At 37.6% G+C, this 21,337-nt stretch overlaps 1 protein-coding gene across 1 annotated transcript in view; it reads left to right on the top strand.

Annotated features, from left to right (window-relative positions):
* LOC135207289 (activating signal cointegrator 1 complex subunit 3-like) overlaps positions 1-21,337 on the top strand; it is a 669,776-nt gene that overhangs the window by 489,554 nt on the left and 158,885 nt on the right. Inside the window, 2 exon segments of the mRNA XM_064238959.1 lie at positions 6,548-6,685; positions 16,342-16,462. Coding sequence (XP_064095029.1) covers positions 6,548-6,685; positions 16,342-16,462 — 259 coding nt within the window.

Genomic DNA, 21,337 nt, shown 5'->3' with positions numbered 1-21,337 from the left:
CCCTGCTGCTGGTAAGAATCTAAAGAAGACAGGAAGAAGGTTCCAGCCTTACCAGAAGCAACAGCAGCAACAGCAATTTGTTCAGGCCGTCCCAGTTACACAACAGGGACAGCCGTCTACTTCAAAGCAGACGCAACCCATCCTCCTGTTGTCTCCTCAGAGTCAACCTTCAACCTCCTACGCAGTCTCGCCGGCCTTCAATTCTATGTACGAAAGCCATGACAGTTAACTTAGCTATATCCTTTTTCAGATCCTTGTTTGAAAAAGGCTTAGCCGCTAGCACTATTACTACTCACAAATCGGCTTTGAAGAAAATCTTTCAGTTGGGTTTCCAGATAGACCTAACAGATTCTTACTTTACATCTATTCCCAAAGCCTGTGCTAGACTTAGACCTTCTCAAAGGCCTACTGCAGTTTCATGGTTCTTAAATGATGTCCTCAAACTAGCCTCAGATACTGACAACTCGTCTTGCACATTCATAATGCTTCTTAGAAAGACGTTATTTTTATTAAGCCTGGCTTCAGGAGCCAGAATTTCAGAACTGTCGGCTCTATCCAGAGATGCGGGTCATGTGGAATTCCTCCCCTCAGGAGAAGTTCTACTTTCCCCGGATCGTAGCTTTTTAGCTAAAAATGAGGATCCCCTTGCAAGGTGGGCTCCTTGGAAAGTCATCCCACTTCCGCAAGATCCTTCTCTCTGCCCAGTATCAACTTTAAGAGCCTTTCTATCTCGTATATCCTCAAGATCCTCAGGTTCTCTCTTTATGAGAGAAAAGGGTGGCACTTTATCAGTAAAAGGAATCAGACAACAGATCCTTTACTTCATTAAACAAGCCAATCCTGATTCATTTCCAAAAGCACATGACATCAGAGGAGTAGCCACCTCAATTAATTACTTTCAACATATGAACTTTGAGGATCTTAAAAAGTATACTGGATGGAAATCACCGACAGTCTTTAAACGTCATTATCTAAAGTCCTTGGAATCTTTAAAATTTTCTGCAGTAGCAGCGGGAAACATTGTTTCTCCTGATACTGCATAGTAGTTGTAGTATAGATCCAGGTCTCCTTTCTACCTATCTCGTCCAACATGCCTCACCCTATTGCCATGCTACTCGGAATACTCTAGCCTTAGCCGCTAGAATCATATTGGTGGATTGTCCCTTATTTTTTGCTAGGGACATCCACGTTATGTACATATAATGTACTTCAGTGTTTCTACCCTTATTTTTATGCTAGGGTAGAACACAATGTGTTTGTATATTTTGTAAATATCTTAATTAAGTGAATCATTCTTTATTATTTTGCCATTACATTATGTGTTACTATGTCTAATATAAGTTAATTTTTAAGTACTTTATATTGATTGCTTTCTTTATCATACCATTGTATTAGGATAAGTTAGCTTTAAGTACTTTGTTTGTATACTGTAATGTCCCTGATTCACTTATATTATATATCTCTTTTTTACTATTGGGTTTCATTTGTCCTTATTCCCATCTTGTCTGTTTCTCTGGTACAATTTCATAGGCCGACACGAGCTGAGCCCAGAAAAGGGATTTTGACGTAGGAAAAATCTATTTCTGGGTGATTGGCTCGTGTCGCCCTATGAAACCCACCCTGTTTTCTTTTACCCACCCTGCAGGACAAGATGTTCATAGATTAAGGATGACCGCTAGGGGCGCTGCTGTCCGTGGCGTCGGTAGTAGTAGTAGTAGCGGCCGCATCACCCTTTAGTATCAGCTCTCTCTGGTGGGGATTTTATGTTGGAAGGTCTAAATGGTGAATGACTCGTGGTAGTGATCCCACTCGCCTATATTCTCATACCGACACTTCTTTTATAGAGTGAGCGAGTCAGTTTTACTGACATTTTCTTAATTTTGTTTTTCTCTGGTAATTTTAGATTAATTTTACCTAGAAATAATGATCTTAAGGATACTTTCATAGGGCGACACGAGCCAATCACCCAGAAATAGATTTTTCCTACGTCAAAATCCCTTTTTTGGCACTGATATGCCCCGATTTCTGCTTATCAGCGCCAATAATTGGGTATTGGCACTGATCTGTGGTTATTGATGCCTAAAAGCACCAAAAATCACTAATTTTTGCTAAGTTTCGGTTATCTGTAATTTTTGCTTATCGTCCTGCCTTCAGAACAGAAGCCCTGCCAATGACCTTGGACTGCATTTTATGGAATTTTTTTCTTTTTACAGGCAGTCCCGGTTATCGGCTTGGGTTCTGTTCTCGGCGGGGTGCAGATAAATGAAAACCACCATTAACCAAAACTTGGCAATTTATGGCGTTTATATCTCCAAGTTTCGGTTAATGCCGCCATAAATCACCGATTTTATGGTGCTAGACAAGCCCCAGAAAACCGGATTGCCATTAACCAAGTCCGCTGATAACCGGGGATGCCTGTATATAAAATGTGTTGGTGAACATATGGTTTTAACTGTCATTCTTTTATTATTGATGATCTTAATTATCTCATTCTTTGAACAGTATGGCAGTCCCCTGCTTACGACGGGTTTGGCTTACGGCATTCCGAGGTTACAGCACTTTTCAATTATATTCATAAAAAATTATTTCCAGGGTTGTGCCCCTTACGATGCCAATCTGACGGAAGAAATCTGACTCCTAAAATGCAAAATAATCAATATTTAAAGATTTTATTTATGCAAACTGTAATAAGAATTTTTTTTATGCAAACTGTAATAAGAATGCAGTTTACATGGTTTTTAATACACCTAAAAGCATTAAAAGTAAGGTTTTCTTAGGATTTTTTATGATTTACTGGCTTACAGCGGTTTTCGGCTTATGACGCATCTCAAGAATGGAACCCCCATCGCAAGGCGGGGACTGCCTGTACTAATATATAACTATAGGCAGTCCCCGGTTAATGGCGATCCGGTTTTAAGGGCCTTGTCTAACGCCATAAAATCGACGATTTTCAGTGCCATAATACACTGAGTTACGGTTACCAACGCTGATAATAGAATTATGGCACCAGTACTTACCTAACTGAGGTGCCATTAACCAAGATCTGGTTATTGGAGATTTTCGCTTATCATCAAACCTGTCAGAATGGATCGATAACCATGAACAGCTTGTAATAATAAACTACGTACAGTCGACCCCTGCTATTAGTGGAATCATGATTTACGGACTTGCCTATTTGTGAATTGTTATATGGACTGATACCCATTAGTTGCAGTAAATTTGCCTATTTACATTATTTTTCACAGAAATAATCACAAATAACTGTATTTTCATATTTTCATGCTAAATGCACTTTTTGTGATAAAACTATTTAAAAACTTGGTATAAGCATTTTTAGAGGATTTTTTGTGTTTTAACTATCAAAATTAGCAGTTCAAAGCATTTTTTAGAGGGGTTTTAAGTATTCGCGGATTTTAGTTTTTCACAGGTTTGTGGTCTTGGTACCCATCCCCTGCAAATACGGTGCTCTACTCTGTGATGAATAAATAACTAAAATTTAAAGAAGCATGAAAATAGGAAATTAGATCATGTTTTTTTGTGTAGTAGTGATGTTTGATTATGCTCCTGACCCCTCAGTTCTAAAATCCAAAAAAGTTCCAAAAACCAAATCACATCTGCCCCCAAGGATTTTGGATAAAGGATTGTGCACCGGTATAGAAAAATGGAGACATTGCCCATTAATATAGGGAAATACCCATTAAATGGGAAATTGTAAAATTATGAAACAGTATGTACTAGGAGAATCTATTAGATAAAAAGAATGAATGTGAGGAGGTTAGGAGAGCCCATAAGGGGGTGAAAAAATTAAATGTGGAACAAGACATTTCCCCATTAATATTCAATTTGATGGAAGACATTCAGAAATTGAATAGTACTTGTAAGGATCCAGAACATAAGGAATAAAATAATTGCTAAATAAAGCTGTATAGTGCAAGACAAAATATATTAGAAATTGCTTGAAGAAAAGTCAAAATAAATTGCTAAGATTTACAGTCCAGCTTGCTTTCATAACCTGAAAGTGATCCAAAGAGACAATCTTTATATTAAGACCACTGAAGAGCTATAATTGGGAGGAGGAAAGAAGCCTTTAAACTATTGTTTTCAGGTAAATAAGTGTAATAAACAGAATCTGAGGGAGAAGTTTTACAGTTGTATAAAAGATGGAAGAGCAGAGTGGAGTTAACAGTACATATTTAAATTTAATGTAAGCAAATTGAAGGTGATGATGAATGGAAAGGAAAGAAAGAAGGTACAATCTGCTAAGCGATGTAAATGCTGTTTTGTAGTGAATGTAATATACATTGGTGCAGATGCTCAGACTGGGTAAGGGATTAGTGATACTAGAAGCATCAAGTTGGAGGAGGTGGCATATGTAATGATGGATGGGCAGACATTGGAGGATGTGGGACCTATCAGTTAGTTTGACAGCATGGTAGGTTACAGGGCAATAAACAAATACAGTGAAAAAAATGTTATCCCGTATAAGGAGATACAGATTGCTCGATGATTGACGAATAAGAATTTTCATTTCTGATACCTTGCCCACTTCATTGTGAGGATAATTAAATGGAGAGGACAGTCAGGAAGAAAAAGGCAGAAGTATATTGGATACATTGAAAAGTGGTTGTTGGACTTCTGGTGAGAAATGATATCCTTTTAATAACAAAATTTGTTAGGTATAAGACTTGTGCTTCTCTGCACAGAAAAGGCTTGTTCTTACAAAGAGATAGAAAAAATTCTGAAAATATACAATGAGAATATACTGTAAATCCTGGAATCCTCTCAGAAGATATATATGAAATAAAAAATAATGTTGTAAATACATAATTGACAAGCCTTCCAACAGTAGGAAGGGTCTGAAAATCATGGAGAAAAATACATAGCTGAAAACATTGACCATATAGTAATCCAGTCAGAATGCAGGGGAGATGATGATAGTGGAGAGAACTCTCTCAAACTCTTAACCCTGTAATTGGAAACCTGATGTAAAAATGTCCGTGATTAAGAGAACTGTTACACAACTGCCATCATTCATATTTGTTGTGAAAGCTTACTGGAACTTTGTCTTTGGTCTAGATTACAAGTAAAAATGAAATGGCTGAGATTTAAGATTCCTGTTGGTGGCAAGGCTTGAAAATATTTATTTGTTCCTTTTAGGAGCTCTTTTTTTTAATTCTCAGATTGTTAATTCATGACCAACGATACTAACAGAGGCTAGAAACAAATAAGTTATGGATGTAAGGACAGCACAAAGCTGACACCTATCGCAAGACATAATTTCAGTACAAACCTTAACTTCTTGGGTGTGCAAATCTTAAACATTTTTCACTAACCTACAGATAACAGTAGTACAATCCCCCCCCATTTGCATTCTCCTGATTCGCGGATTTCTCTCTGGAACACATCCCCCTGTTATTTGCAGGAAATTCACCTATTTGTGGTATTTTTCTATGAGAAATATCCTCAAATTCCTGAGTTTTTTTTATCAATTGCATCATAAAATGCCCTTTTTGTGATAAAACTATTAAAAAACAAGGTATAAATATTTTTAGTGGGTTTTTCTTGAGTTTTAACTAACAAAATAGGCTGTTTTAAGCATTTTTATAGGGGTTCAACTATTTGCAGGTTCTAACTATTAGCCAGGTGGTCTGGTACTTATTCCCCACGATTACGGGGGGACCACTGTAATACAAAACTGGTCCAAATGGGTTGTACTCTCATGGCAGTTTACATGATGAACTAATTAATTTCTGTTGCATTTTGTAGCCACAGGCAAGACCCCAAAATAAATGTAGGTTGTTTTTGTTCTCGTTAGTAAATTTTGTCTTTTATAATATTTTAGAGTTCAGCTGTAGAAGATCCACATCAACCGTGCATCTGATGTCTAGGCCAGTCCCTTACGACGCTCCTGATTGGCTGTTGATAAGCCAATCACAGGGCTGGAAATTCTCAGTATCTCAAGAGAGTTCACATAGGCAGGATGTATGTTCCACTTCTCTCGAGGGATACGTCTTTCAAAAGTATCAGTCAGGAGAGGTGGAACATATGTCCTGCCTCTCAGGAGAGAGAGTTTCCAGCCCTGTGATTGGCTTATCAACAGCCAATGAAGCATCGTAAGGGATGGGCCTAGACATCAAATACACAGTTGATGTGACTCTACTATAGCATTGTAATTGTTGATCTCATGATATCCACATTTCCAATGCCCTAGTATCTGACCTGGGCAGGGGTTAAAGACAGTCTGAGTCCCCATGTAGAGATTTGACCCCATCTTATGGTGAGAAGTGAAATAGACTGTATTTAGCTTAAGGGCTACAAATTTTATTTCAATTTATGATATTGGCACCTTATTCTTACTCAAAATTTATACTTACTTAAAATATAAACTTGAATTACTAAGAACCATATTTGTCCTCTTGGCTGTCCCTACAAGAATGCTCGTGAACAGGGTGTTTTTGTGGATTAAATATTTTTCATCTGGAATTTACCTAATGTTTTTGTAGTCTTGATAATCTCCACTTATGTCATTTATATTTTGTTCATATAGATGGAGCAGATTTTAACCAACATTCGAGACGAAAACTTACGTTTGTGTATGTCCTTTGGCATTGGACTTCATCATGCTGGTCTAGTGGAAAAGGATCGCAAGATTGTGGAAGAGCTCTTTGTCAATCAGAAAATTCAGGTTGGTTCTCATTCAGTAAGCTTTTTGTGGTATATTTACAAGAAAATTTATGAGTAGAAATGTTTCTAACTTATTGGTTGCTAACTTTTGTGTTATTATTGTAGTTCATTGACTGGACTTTTTCCATTTTGCCAGAGATCTTTTCGGGCATTTGATTTAAGCTAAGAATCGGTAGTGTGACTTGTAGTTCAATGATAAAAACAAAAAGAATTAATGAAACGGCTTCAAGTAACTACCCACCCTTTTTAACAAGAGGGTTTGTGCACTATCCATGGGATGATTTTACTCTTATGGTTATCTTCATCTTTAATGGTTATTGATGTATTTTAGGATAAAACTGTCCTTTATGCTAAATTCCCCATTGGTATGTATTATGGATAAATTTGTTTTCATAAGTTATCATTTTACTATTTCTTTTTGGACACTTGGGTATCTTCCTTTTTGGAAAATTTTTTATTTTATATGTAGCTTTCTCCAGTAAAACGTGACCAACCAAATGATTTAATAAGTACTACTTACTCATACTGGGGCTTCAATAGTATTATGCTGTCTGTCACAAGATCATTTCAGGTAACAGTAGCTGTCAGTCATTTGAATTTACATCTGGTAAGAAAACTTAGAAAAGGGCAAATTTGCTGGGAGGTAATATTTTAAAAGCTTTAACAGGATTTTTCCCCTTGAGAAACTGAGACCAGGTGCCAAGCTGCAAACAAAAATTTTACCCCTGTTGAGATGTAAGAGTTATAAAAGTAAAATTACTTCAAAGCAGGGGGAGGACAGCTTACAGGAAGTCAAATTATGTTTTTTATTCGGTCTGTAATCTTTTGAATATGCAAGACATATCATTGTAAATCAGTACTCCAATATTTATTTAAAAGATTACTAATGCTTTATTGTAATATTATTTATACAGTAAATGTCGAATAGTCCGAATTGTATTTAGTCTGGCAATTCCATGGGTACTGTTTTTGGTTAAAATTTCCCATTACATATTAAAGAAACATGTCCAAGTGCTGCCAAGTGCTTTATTAAAAAAATACTCAAGAGACCCTTGACAGTAGAGGACTCACAGGTATTTGCTAACAAGAGACAATCGTCATACCTTACAGGCAGTCCCTGGTTATCTGATACCTGAAGAGCCTGTATAGAAACAAATAATATGCTCTCTCCATCAGGAAAGAAGATATCTTCTAGCTTGTGAGAGCAAAAAGAATTAAAAAAATACTCAAGAGACCTTTGACAGTAGAAGACTCACAGGTATTTGCTAACAAGAGACAATCGTCATACTGTACAGGCAGTCCCTGGTTATCTGACACCTGAAGAGCCTGTGTAGAAACAAATAATATGCTCTCTCCCTCAGGAAAGAAGATATCTTCTAGCTTGTGAGAGCAAAAAGTATAATATTTATCTGTAAGGATAAAGGTAAGGGAGTGAGCTGAACAACTCACGCACCCCCCCCCCCCCCCCCCCCTTCCAAAATGACAATACGTCAATCATGACTGGTCATGCAAGCTGATGGGACCAATGCAATCGGAGATCGTCCATAATTAAAATTCATGGTGAAATGTAGGAATAATTCTATGCCATAAAGCCCAATCCTAACATAAAAACCTTGTCTGCAACATGAACCCCTAATGTCTTGAACATCCCAAAGCACACAAATTTTGAGACTAAAACATTATCACTTCCTCAGAAAATTTGTAACTAGATAAAGTCAAATATAAATAAAACATTAGTCATAATACAAATGTTTTCAAAATATCTTCAATATAACAAATGTAAAATGCTTAAGTACAAAATGTAGCTGGCCCCTCTCTCCCTGAAGGGGCAATATCCCCTTGGGATACGGACCAGCATTACACATAGCAAAGCAGAGGAAAAGGCGTGAAGCACATCTGCAATTTGCATCAGTCCCAAAGGAAAAAGAACACTGGAATCCTAGAAAGCATTTAAAAACTTTGACAGTCATGGGACTTCTGGGCTGGATAAATATAAAACAAACCACTGGCTTAGGTCAAAAACCAGCTTCCACCTTATATATATATGCATGACTTACCAGGTGCCACAGATTCATTGTTTTACAATTTTCTTTTGTTTTTTTTAACCAGTTTCCAGCTGGCCCTAGAAGATTGTCTATCAATAAAAATTGACGATTTTTGGCGCCAGTACGTATGTGCCGATTTCCGCTTATTGGTGCTAATAACTGGGTATTGGCGCCATCACATAACTGAAAATCACCATTGGTTATCAGTGATTTTTGCTTGTGGTCACTGTCGGACTGGAACCCCTGCCAATAACTTAGGACTGCCTGTACTTGTACTTTCAAAAGTACCAAGGACTTGGGTCAAGATGCAACTAATGTTTGTCTACCCATATGAAAACTGAGTCAGTTACAAGAAAGATAGTCTCTTGCCAGCTCAGGAGAGTGCCATATTTGCTGGCATATAAGCTGCAACCCAATTTTTTGGGAGCATATTCTAGATAACTTAAAAATCTCATTCCCATCATCTTGGTAGGCCTTCTCACAATGTGTTATTTTGGAGTTTCTTGGCTACAAGTATTCAAATGTGGTAAGTAATACTTTTAAGGAAAATAAACTTTATAAGTTGTACTGTTAGGCAGGGTAGCAGGCTTGCCCTGACAGAATATGGACTTTTCTGAACTATGGTAATGTCCTTTGTCTAGTCTTAGAGTGCTAAATAACAAAGTGCCCCATTGCTCTGCTATTTTGGCATTCAGTTCCATTTTTTTCGTTTTAGCAGTCCAACATGACAATTCATGTTCTTCTTCCCAACCGTTATCCCTACATTAAGGGGTTGGTTGCCTGATGTGCCTTCTCTCCACACTGCCTTCTATCAAAGGCATCATCCTCCACCAAAGCTCGTCTCTCGATAACTTCCTTCACTTTATCTGGCCATCTAATTCTTTGTCTCTGTCTCCATCTTTATCATCTTCCTCTAACAGGTTCCTTTCAAGCCCTCTTCCGCTAACAGGTTCCTTTCAAGCCCTCTTCACTCCCCCTTTATTATCCATCCTCAACACATGCCCATACCACCTCAATCATGACACTCTTATTTCCTCTGTAATCTTTACTAACCCTGCCCTTCTTATTACGTCATTTTCCAATCTCTCAAGCAGCGATATTCCCATAATATACCTAAGCATTCTCATCTCCGTTCTCTCAAGCTTTACTTCCTCTTTTCTTGAGCCCATGTTTCCATTCCATAACACTGGTCTTATCACCGTGCTATAGATCTTGAGTTTTAGCTTGATTGGGATTTTCTCATCACATACTACTCCAGCTACTTCTCTCCACCTCCCCAGGCAGCTTTTATCTTAATGTCAACTTCATCCTCACGTACTCCCTCTTGGTTTAAGGTAAATCCTAAGTATTTAAACTTTTCCATTTGTTTTATAATCAAGCCTCTTCTTTTTTTCATTACTATTCTGCCTGTATCTTCCCTACTGCTCAGCAAAACCTCTGTTTTATTTACATTCGCCTTTAAGCCACCCCTCTCTAAAGACTTGCCACACTCCAACCCTTCTTTGTAGGTCTTCCTCATTTTCGGCAGTAATCACCAGATTATTGGCGTACAACTCCCACAGCTGTTCTTTCCTGATCTCTTCACATTACACATCCATGACCAGCACAAACAAAAATGGGCATAATGCTGACCCCTGGTGTAATGCAACAGTAACTTCAAAGTTTTCTGTTTCCCCAACTGCTGTTATTACTTTTGTGCTCATTCTTTGATCTATCATGTCGACCAGCTTAACCAACTAGTCTGGGACTTTCTTCTTCCTCAAACACCAAAACACCAGTTTTCTTGGAATTCTATCATATGCCTTCTCCAGGTCTATAGATGCACAATAGAGCTCCTGGTTTCCCTCTAGCCTCTTTTCCTGTAGCTGTCTCACTGTAAAGATGGCAGTCACCATCCCTCTTCCTGTCATGAATCCATACTGCTTTTTCCTGATCTTTACAGTCTCTCTTAATCTCTCATCCAGTATTTTCTCTAAAACTTTCAATCCATGCTCTGTTAGTTCAATTCCCTTGTAATTTCCACAATTCATGACATCTTTATATTTGTATATATTATATATAGCATTAAACTCTCCTCCCCAGTCCCTTGGCATTCCTTCCTCTTTCCATATAGCTTTTAATAAATTCTGCATATCTCTCTCTCTCTCTCTCTCTCTCTCTCTCTCTCTCTCTCTCTCTCTCTCTCTCTCTCTCTCATACCTAGTAATCTGATCATCTCAATTTGGAACGGTGGTGGGCCTTGTGCTTTACTAGTCATCATTTTACTTAACCCTCTTACGCCGAAGGGGTATAATAAAAATTGTCTCCCATATGCCGGGGGGGTCTCGGAGTGAGCGCGGAAGCGGAAAAAAGATTTTTTTCAAAAAATCACAGCACGCTTAGTTTTCAAGATTAAGAGTTCATTTTTGGCTCCTTTTTTTGTCATTGCCTGAAGTTTAGTATACAACCATCAGAAATGAAAAAAAAAAATATATAAATAATGCGATATATGATAGTGCAAAAACAATATTTCATATATAATTGTATTCAAATTGCGCTGTGAGCAAAACGGTTGAAGCTAACGAGTTAATTTCATTTTGTTGTATTGTACACTAAATTGCGATCATTTTGGTATGTAACACATTGTAAAACAATCAAAGCAACACAGAGAAAATATTATCACAAAATGATGCATGAATTCGTAACTCGCGGACGTAAAAAAATGTTTTTTTCAAAAATTCACCATAAATCTAAATTTTGTTTTAGAGACTTTCAATTTGTTTCAAAATGAAGACAAATGATTGAATATTACTATACTGTAAGAGTTTTAGCTTACAATTGCAGTTTTCGATCATTTCAGACGAGTTAAAGTTGACCGAATGTCGAATTTTTTTATATTTTTTTTATATGCAAATATTTCAAAAATGAGAAAAGCTACAACCATCAATTATTTTTTTGTATTCTACATGAAATTGCGCACAATTTCATATATAAAACTCTATGAAACGCCTAATATGAAACTGAGCAAATAATACAAGAATGCGACGTACGTATTTCGGAGATTTGCGGGTGAGCATCTGCGCGCGGAGGTAAGGAAAGTTTTTTTTAAAAATTCACCATAAATCTAAATATTGTGCTAGAGACTTTGAATTTGTTTCAAAATGAAGATAAATGACTGAATATTACTAGACTGTAAGAGTTTTAGCTTACAATTGCGTTTTTCGACTATTTCGGTAGAGTCAAAGTTGACCAAACGTGGTTTTTTTTCTATTTATTGTGATTTATATGCAAATATTTCAAAAATGAGAAAAGCTACAACCTTCAATTATTTTTTTTTGTATTCTACATAAAATTGCTCACATTTTCATATATAGAACTTTATGTAACGGCTAATTTAAAATGGTGCAAACATTACGACAATCGCACGAAAAAATTTGATTCTTTTCGGTAAGAGTTACCACGCGGACGTAAGCAAAATGTTTTTTTTTTTTTCCATAAATTCACCATAAATCGAAACATTGTGCTAGAGACTTTCAATTTGTTGCAAAATGAAGGTAAATGATTGAATATTACTAGAATATAAGAGTTTTAGCTTACAATTGTGTTTTTTTACCATTTCGGTAGAGTCAAAGTTGACCGAAAGTTGAAATTTTTGCACTTATCGTTATTTATATGAAAATATTTCAAAACCGATAAAAGCTACAACCATGGGTTTTTTTTAGCTGTATTGTGCATGAAATTGCGCACATTTCCATATATAAAACTTTATGTAACGGCTAATTTAAAATGGTGCAAACATTAGGATAATCGCACGAAAAAATTTATCGGAAGAGTTACCGCGCATATGTAAGGAAAAAGTTTTTTCATAAATTCACCATAAATCGAAATATTGTGCTAGAGACGTCCAATTTGTTGCAAAATAAAGGTAAATGATTGAATATTACTAGAATATAAGAGTTTTAGCTTACAATTGCGTTTTTCTACCATTTCAGTAGAGTCAAAGTTGACCAAAGGTTGAAATTTTGGCACTTATGATTATTTATATGAAAATAGTCCAAAACTGATAAAAGCTACAATCATGAGTATTTTTTTTTTTTGTATTCTACATGAAATTGTACACATTTTCATATATAATACTCTATGTAACGGCTAATTTAAAATGGTGCAAAAATTATGTCAAAGTGACGAAATAATTTCTGAGATGTGTCACTGATACTTTTTAGTGTGATAAGAAAGAAATTCGCGCTTGCGCGCATGCGTAACGATTGTAAACAAAACAACGCCTTGATCCGTGAGCTCCCAGCATCCGCCAAGGCGCGTGATTCAAAATTTTTCGGCTGGTAGGCCTATAAATATTTTACCGCGAATTTTAAAAAAACTTTTCTATGTCGACGTATGATACGTCCAATCGGCACCTGACAGACAATTTATCTCGACGTATAATACATCCAATCGGCGTAAGAGGGTTAACGCTCTCTTCACTTCTGTATTCTTTATCTCCATCACTGGTCTCTCTACCCTCTGTGCTTCTCCTATCTCCTCTCTCTGATTTTCAGTTTTTAAAAGTTGCTCAGAATACTCTCTCCATCTCTTCTTAATATCTTCCTCCCTATACAATACATTTCCATCTCTATACTTGATGACACCCAATTTACCCAAATCCTGTCTGCCTTTTCCACAAGTTTGAAATCTTATAGACATCCTTCTCTGTCTCTTGTTTCTAGCCTTTTATTCAACTGCTCTGCCGCCCTTCTAATAGCCATACGTACTCTCCTCCTTGCATCTCTTTCCTCTTCTCTGAACTGTTCCTCTGCACCCCGTACATACCTTATTTTCCAGTCCTTAAATGCTTTTGATTGGTTCTTGCACCTCTCCTTTCAACCACCACTTTTTTCCTCTCGACACTCCATATCCCATGGTTTTTCTCATCAGTTTCTCTGCTTCCCCCCACACATATTTCTCTCATGTCTGCCCAATTATTTTCTACTCTGTTACCCTGTCCAAATTCTACGTTCCCCCTTTCCAGACATCTCTCTCTCACATTCCTCCTAAATGCTCCCCCTTTTCTCCTTTAAGGTCCCAAATCTTAATTCAAGATCTCTTTCTCTTTTTGGGTTTCCTACCTCTCATTTTCAAATTCGTCACCACCAACCTATGTTGTTTATCACATGCTTCTTCCAAGATCACTTTGCAGTTCATCACATTGCTTTTGTCTGCTCCTCTAACCAGGATTTAATCTATTTGGCTTTGCACTCCTCCACTTTCATAAATTATCAAGTACTTCCCCAACTTCAAGTTCAAAACTGAAGCCATCTCCAATATGTAATTCCATATTCATTTCTAATTCCAAACCCATGGCCTCCGTGTACCTCCTCATACCAATCTCTTCTCTTTCCCACCCTGCCATTCATATCGTCACCTATTATTAATTTCTCCTCCTCTTTCACTGTTCTAATGACAGCCTCAAATTCCTGTCTAAATAATTCTTTCTCTTGCTCTTGGCACCCCATCTCTGGAGCATAAGCTGATAATATATTTACTACTTTGTCCCCTATTATTATGGGAATCTTTCAGAGCCTATCATTTACTCTCTTTACTTCTACCTCTTTTTCATTCCAGTTGACCACTCTTTCTTTCCAGTTGTTACTGTAACTCCAACTCAAACTCCATTTCTTCCCTCTCGTGACCCGCAGTAATCTAGCTTATACCCATTTCCTATCTCTCTAGTTCCACTCCCTTCCCATGTAGTCTCCTGCACACAAAAAATCTATCCTCCTCTTCTCCAACATATCTGCTATCTCTCTCAGTCTTCCTGTTATGAGTATCAATGTTCCATGTACCTGCTCTTATCTTCCATTCTTTCACTAACTTCTTTGGTTGTAGTCGTGACCCTTGCAGTACTCCTTGCCCCTTTATCATGCCAGTAGGGGGATTCTGATGTTTGTCACTTACAGGGGATGCTCTAGCCGTAATCATATTCACTAAAACATCAGGCATGGTTTATTGTTTGGCAAAGGGGTTTTTACATTTGCATACCCTTGACAATTCATGTTCTTCCCACCTAAATTGATATTCAGCTCAGACAGTAAAGGATTTGTTATTCAACAAATATATTTTTTAATACAAACCCATAAATTACATGTTATGACCCTTGCTCATGTCTCACACATTCTGGTTGTTAAAGGTGTATGGTGCAAAGAATGAGTTGGTTTGATATCCAAGACTTGACAGTTTCATGGTAGTATACGTGCACTGCTCATCCATCTGCTAGACACTAGCGCTCATCTTCATATGGAGAATGTTTATGTAGGAATTGAACAATTAATTTACCGGAAATAATTTTGTTATAATGTTGTATTAAAAAATTAATTTTACCCTGGGTAGTAGAAAAAATACATGCTTTTTAACTTTATCCTTGCCTATGACATAATTTCATTATTGCTTCTTTCTGATTTCCTTATGCAAAATTATAACAGTTATGTACTCCTGTGTTTCCATTTAAGTCTCCTCGTACAAGTATCCTCTCTAACTGTAGTACCTTTATGGAATTCAAGAAGTGAATCTGTCAGCTTTTCCCAAAATGCTTCACTTTTCTGGTCTTCCTGATTGCCCAAACCAGAACCCTATTAATTTCTTGCTTAAGAGCATCTTGATGATCAACTATTTTTTTCTTGACCCATATACTGATGCCATTTTGTCTTGCTTCTCCTCCATTCGACCAGCTTTCATATTTCTTAGCATTGCTAGTAATTATACATTTTTGTGTTAGCTCCTTTATACCTTACATTCAGAATACAACAGATTCCCCAGCATTCCCTATATTTGTCACCGCTCTTCCAATGTATGTGGTTTTCATTTTTTATGAACTTGCTTTATTTCTGTCTTCTTGGTCTCTGTGAACCTCCTGCTTACCTAAAAGCTGTATGTTACTAGGAGCATGAACTTCTTGAGAAGTTAAAAAAATTCTTTTTGTCATCTTTTTGAAAGTTATTTCACATTATTTTTAGTACTTGAAATGTTAAAAGTGACACTGCCAACCAAGTTATTAGAATTATAAGCCAATTTAACAAGAGTCTGATTTCTGGACTCACATGGGCTACCCAAAAATTTCTCCATAACTGAAAAGTGAAAATTGAGCCAAGTTTTATAGCAAAGTAGTACAGGTAGTCCTTTGTTATTGGCAGCCTCAGTTATCAGCGATATGGTTGTATGGGGCTTGTCTAGCGATTGATAACCAAATTTTTGGCACCATTCTTTGCTTATCGGTGGAAAGCCTCTGTTATCAGTGCCGATAGCTAGGGCTCGGCGGTATTATCGGTGATTTTTGGTTATCGTCACGCCATCGGGAACGGAACCCCCACTAATAACTGTGGACTGCCTGTACTATAGTAAGAAACCAAAAGGAGCTGAGGATAAGGAAAGAATGGAAAGAAGTGCATCTTTGAGCAAAGATAAGCTGCAGACAGTCTTTAAATACATCTGTGAAGTGTGTGTGTTGGATACTATAAAATCATTTGTCCCACTGGTATAAAGATAGTATTTTTCTAGTGTAAATCTTTTGTTCAGTCTAGAAGTATATTAGAAATAATTTTTATGTTTTCAATCTTTTGACTTGTATGTTACTCTCTTTCAGATTCTTATTACTACAGCAACCCTTGCATGGGGTGTAAATTTTCCAGCTCACTTGGTTGTAGTGAAGGGTACCGAATATTATGATGGAAAGACCAAGAGATATGTTGATTTCCCAATAACTGGTAAGGTTACTACCTTTTTCATAGAAATTATATAGGGCGTTTCTTAAGATTTAATGGTTATGTGAAAAGAATAGAGGACAGAAGGTCGGTGGAAGGAGTATCATTTAGAAGTGTTAGGAGGAAGGTGAGAAGCATCCAGAAAGTGCTATAGGTATACAATCCTTTATCCGAAATTTGAAAAACTGAAAACATTTTGGGGAGAGTAGTGTCAATTCATAAGGTTGGTGGTTTGGCATGCTAACAGCTGACCTGAGTTGTTTGGGTGTGTGCTGCTACTCAGTCTATTTTTCTTACTAAATCACAAGAACTGACCCTAGAAAATCCCAAGATCAAAAAGTCCCAATAAAATAATTGTACATCTCCAAAGCCTTAGAGTCCTAAATAATCTCTCTCTCTCTCTCTCTCTCTCTCTCTCTCTCTCTCTCTCAGGAAAAATTATATCTAATTTGAGTCTAACCAGGAGGTATTAGTGCATATGCACACACTGTGTTTGTGTGTTCATAACAGTTTTTAAAGATGTGCAGTATGTACAGGTAATACATCTTTGGTTGGAAGAAAAAAAAATTACATTGTTGTCAGACACATTTACTAGTATAAAGGTTGTGACCAGCAGGTAAGCAGAAATGGATTAACATTCCTCGAGAGATTAAAGAGATTAATTTGGTTTGAAGGTATGTCAATGCACCATTATAATAAATATCTGAAGCAAAAAAAAATGCTTTTATTGAGGAAGAATGAACCAACAGTTTTGTATTCAGTAATGAGAAGGGATTCATTCCATTCTTCATGTAATCAATAAAATACATACACTATTAAAAACTAAAAAATACATACACTATTAAAAACTACGTAATGTATTCAAAACACACACACATACATCATCGTCAACTTCATATGAGTAAAATGTTTTTTCTCAGACAGAATACTTATTGTTAAAATTCACAAGGAGAATTGGCTGGCTGGTTGCCATAGAGACCTGTTATCCAATGACTGCCCTCTACTTCTGTTCTATTTATAGGCATGTCGTGCCATCACTAAGTTAGAATGTTCCATCATTGTGATTATTTGACTGCTGATGGAAAAAATTCCTCAATAATTTGCTTAAATAATTATTTCTTCTTGAAAACAAGAATTTAACAATAATTTTGACTTTATTATAGTGGTATGAAAAATCCCACACAGTGTGTTGTAGTAATCTAATGTACGACTGCAAACTGATGACGACATAATGACAATAAAGAACAACCTTCTCCAAGATCGATATGATGAACGCAATTTGATGTAGCACACATCTGATTGAATGTGTCTACACCTGCTTTGTGGCATTATAAAACATCTGAATATCCATCTTCGTCTTTTCGATCTCAGACGGATCATGATGCAGGGAACTCAACAGCATCATCATCTTAGTCCTGTTAATTTTCCTACACTGAAGAGTTAAATTGTGTTTGTAACTGAACACGGCCACTGAGTCCTTGACGGGAAGCACCTTCTCAGAAAATAACTTAGAAATATAAAGTTTCAACCGAATGGTGCCACACAAATACATGCCTCGTCCGCGAGTGTCAAGGCTCGAGCGGGAGCGTTGTGAAGAAGTTGTCCGTCGTCACTGTGTGACCCCTTCGGTGAAAAGATGCCACAAGCTCCAACATGAAAACTTCCCCTAACATCGTTCCTCTCAGCACCTTGACGTGTCCTTCCCCAAGTAAGGTATAGCATTACACATGTAATGCATATTGGCATCACACGCCAACATAAGCTTGATGCCGTACCTATAGAAAGAGAAAATAGAATTAGTATCTAATGAAAGTAAAAGGATATCAAATAAAAATAAAATAAAGTTGTGTGTCGCTGATGCTTTTTAGTGTGAAAAGAAAGAAATTCACGCATGCGCGCCTGGGTAACGCTTGTAAACAAAGCAACAGCTTGATCCGTGAACTCCCAGCATCCCTCAAGGTGTGATTAAAAAGTTTTCGCCAAATAGGCCTATAGCTATTTTTCCGTGAATTTTTGAAAAAAAACCTTTTTTGCGTTGACGTTTCATACGTCAATTAAGCACCCAACAGACAATTTTTGTCGATGTTTAATACGTCCAATAGGCGTTTAAGGGTTAGTAATATATACATATAGATACCATAAAAATGAGATCTCAGTAAGAGAGAGAGAGAGAGGAATTACGGGAATGTTAGCTGGCAACACAGCAACTCCCTTCCCCTCCTCTCACAGTACTTGACATATTTGACAGCTCTGGACCTCAGCTTAGTACCTGGATCGGCACCGTAAGTGCCATTATGGCGCTGTAAATCGCGGAGTTTTGGTTAATGGCATATTTTGCTTTTTGGCACTCCTTCAGGAACGGAATCCCCGCTGATAACCGGGCATTGGCTGTAGATGAGTCCATGAATCTCAAGAACACAAATACAGGGATTGACTGTACTATTATTATAAATAATAAACTATAATGAATAAATAACTATACTAATGAAAAAACACAAAAGGAAAAAATGCTTTTGCTGCGGTAGTGACGTTTGATTGTGCCCCTGACCCCACAGTTCTGAAATCCAAAAAATTCTAAAAATTGAAATATCTAGCCCCAAGGATTTTGGATAAAGGATTGTGCACCTGTATATGTATAGATGGATTGAAAGAGGTATTGTCAAGGAAGGGTCATAATATCCAGTAAGTGCAAAATAGTGTGCAAGATAGAGGAGAATGATGCAGTATAGGGTTGGTTTGGACCCTTCTCATTAGGTGTCTGAAGCAAGCAATTTTATATATGTAACTTACCAAGTAATTATATAACTATTAGTTTCATTTATTCGCAGCAGCTTAGATTCAAATTTCGTGGTAGCGACACCAATATTCTGTGTAAGTAACCAGTATTTTCCCCTAATGAGAGGGTTAAAAATGACTCAACAGACAACTCTCATTACTGGTGATAGAAGTTCACTTGCGACGTGGTTCAGAAGTCATGTAAAGCCGTTGGTCCTGTTGCTGAATAACCACTGGTTCCTTGTAACATAAAAACACCATACAAACAAATCATTCAGTTTCTGCGATGCCTGGTGATAACATTGGACGTTGGCAGCTGTTGCTAATTTTTTGCCATTCATGTAATTGGACTTTGGTATTCAAGCAGAAAGTTGAGTAGCTTCAGCTGAAAGCTTCACAATGAGTTTTTCCCTTTTGTTGTTGTTTCTAATTGGAGCTAGTATTCAATTGTTTGCCATTTCAGCAAAATTGCAGTTAATTGATTAACTACCCTTTGTTGAGGGCAGACTATAATGTGAACATTGGTTCATTGTCAAACTGATTTACATTCACTACTGATCTTTTATTAAATACTGCTTCAGTAGGGACTTTTCAGTCTTTTGTTAAACTCATATTTACAAAGAGTAACACAACAATGTAAAGCTACAGTAGCATAGTAGTACATTTCTGCAAGACACTTCTTGCAAGATCAGTATTTTATTGTTTAGTTAGTAAGTTCTGATTAAAGTTTATAAAATATTTCACTTCATAGTAAATTTGCAGTCAGTTGTCGATGCTACCACGAATTTGCAATATGAATTTAAACGCATAGCACATTTTCCTTTTCAGAATTGTTTAATTGAAAGAGTGCAATGTAGCAGGAGAGAATTTTAGTTGTAATGGGCTTTACAGAGGATGCCCTATACAGCTGAGATCTGTACTTGAATGTTGCTTTAGCAGTGCATACGATGAACTTGAATCAACACATATGATTCCTAGCTGGTGTGATGACATCTTAGACTTGGCACCTGAGCCAGTAGCTCTCCTGGCACCGAATCTACTACCTTGTTGATCCTGTCAGCGGTCATATGCTTATCTCACTTTAGTCATGCATTTTCAATACAAGCTGCATGCTTGGCGCAGTCTATGCCAGCTCCTTCTGCTTTTGTCTCCTCCTACTAGCCCTTTAATTTTATCCTCTTGCTCCTGTACCTGGCTTCCTCACTTCCTTCCCATACTATTGCCAGTATTGTGTTTGGATCAGCAGATGTTAACCTTGTGATAGTTAAGTGTTGTGCTGTGGAAGAGGTGGCTACTTGTCCATCAATGCTCCTAGATGGAAGGTCCCTGTCAGACTTCTCTAAACCTGGGAGGAGGCACACTGGAAGACCAAGGGAGGTCAGGGGGTTACACATAGGTAGCGACCCCCTCAGTCAAGCCTGTTGCTGGTCCCAGGTATTGGTATGTGGAGTGGCTCTATTGGATCTCCTAAACCCAGTCCCTGTCAGACTTCCCTATACTTGGGGAGAGGCATACTGTCAGTCCATGGGAGTCCGAAGGAGTTTGGCCCCAGATAGTTGCTCCTCAGTCAATCCTGCTGTCCACAGGTCTTGACAGACAACCATTGAAAAGACGTCCATGAGGATGTGCATTCTTTGTCCTCTAGTGTTCAGTTCCCAATGTGAAGAAGTTATGAATCCCAGTACATGTGGACACGAGGCACCAGTGGTGTTTTCAGGATCCCAGTGATCTGATCGGAGATTGGATCCCAGTCCCCAGTGTATCTGAGCTCCCAGTGGATATGAGCTCCTAGTGGATCTGAGTACCCTGTGGATCCAAGCACCAGTAAGATCTCTGTCCCCAGTGAGATTTGAGTGCCCAACAGGATCCGAGAGATCCAAGCTTCCAGTGGGGTCCAAGCATCCAGGGTGATCCAGGTATACAGTGGGATCTGGTAGATCCAAGCATCTAGAGAGATCCTTGAATCCAGTTGGATCTGAGGGCTCCAAACATCCAGTGGGATCTGAGGGACCCATGCATCAGTGGGATTAGAGGGATTCATGCAAACAGTGGGATTTGAGGGATCCAGTGACCAGTGTGGTCCGAGGGATTCAAGTGCCTTGT

Source organism: Macrobrachium nipponense, chromosome 32, assembly GCF_015104395.2.
Source record: "Macrobrachium nipponense isolate FS-2020 chromosome 32, ASM1510439v2, whole genome shotgun sequence".
NCBI classification, from domain to species: domain Eukaryota; kingdom Metazoa; phylum Arthropoda; class Malacostraca; order Decapoda; family Palaemonidae; genus Macrobrachium; species Macrobrachium nipponense.
The sequence above is the reverse complement of the archived record's forward strand: the minus strand, read 5'-3'. Positions and strand labels throughout refer to the sequence as shown.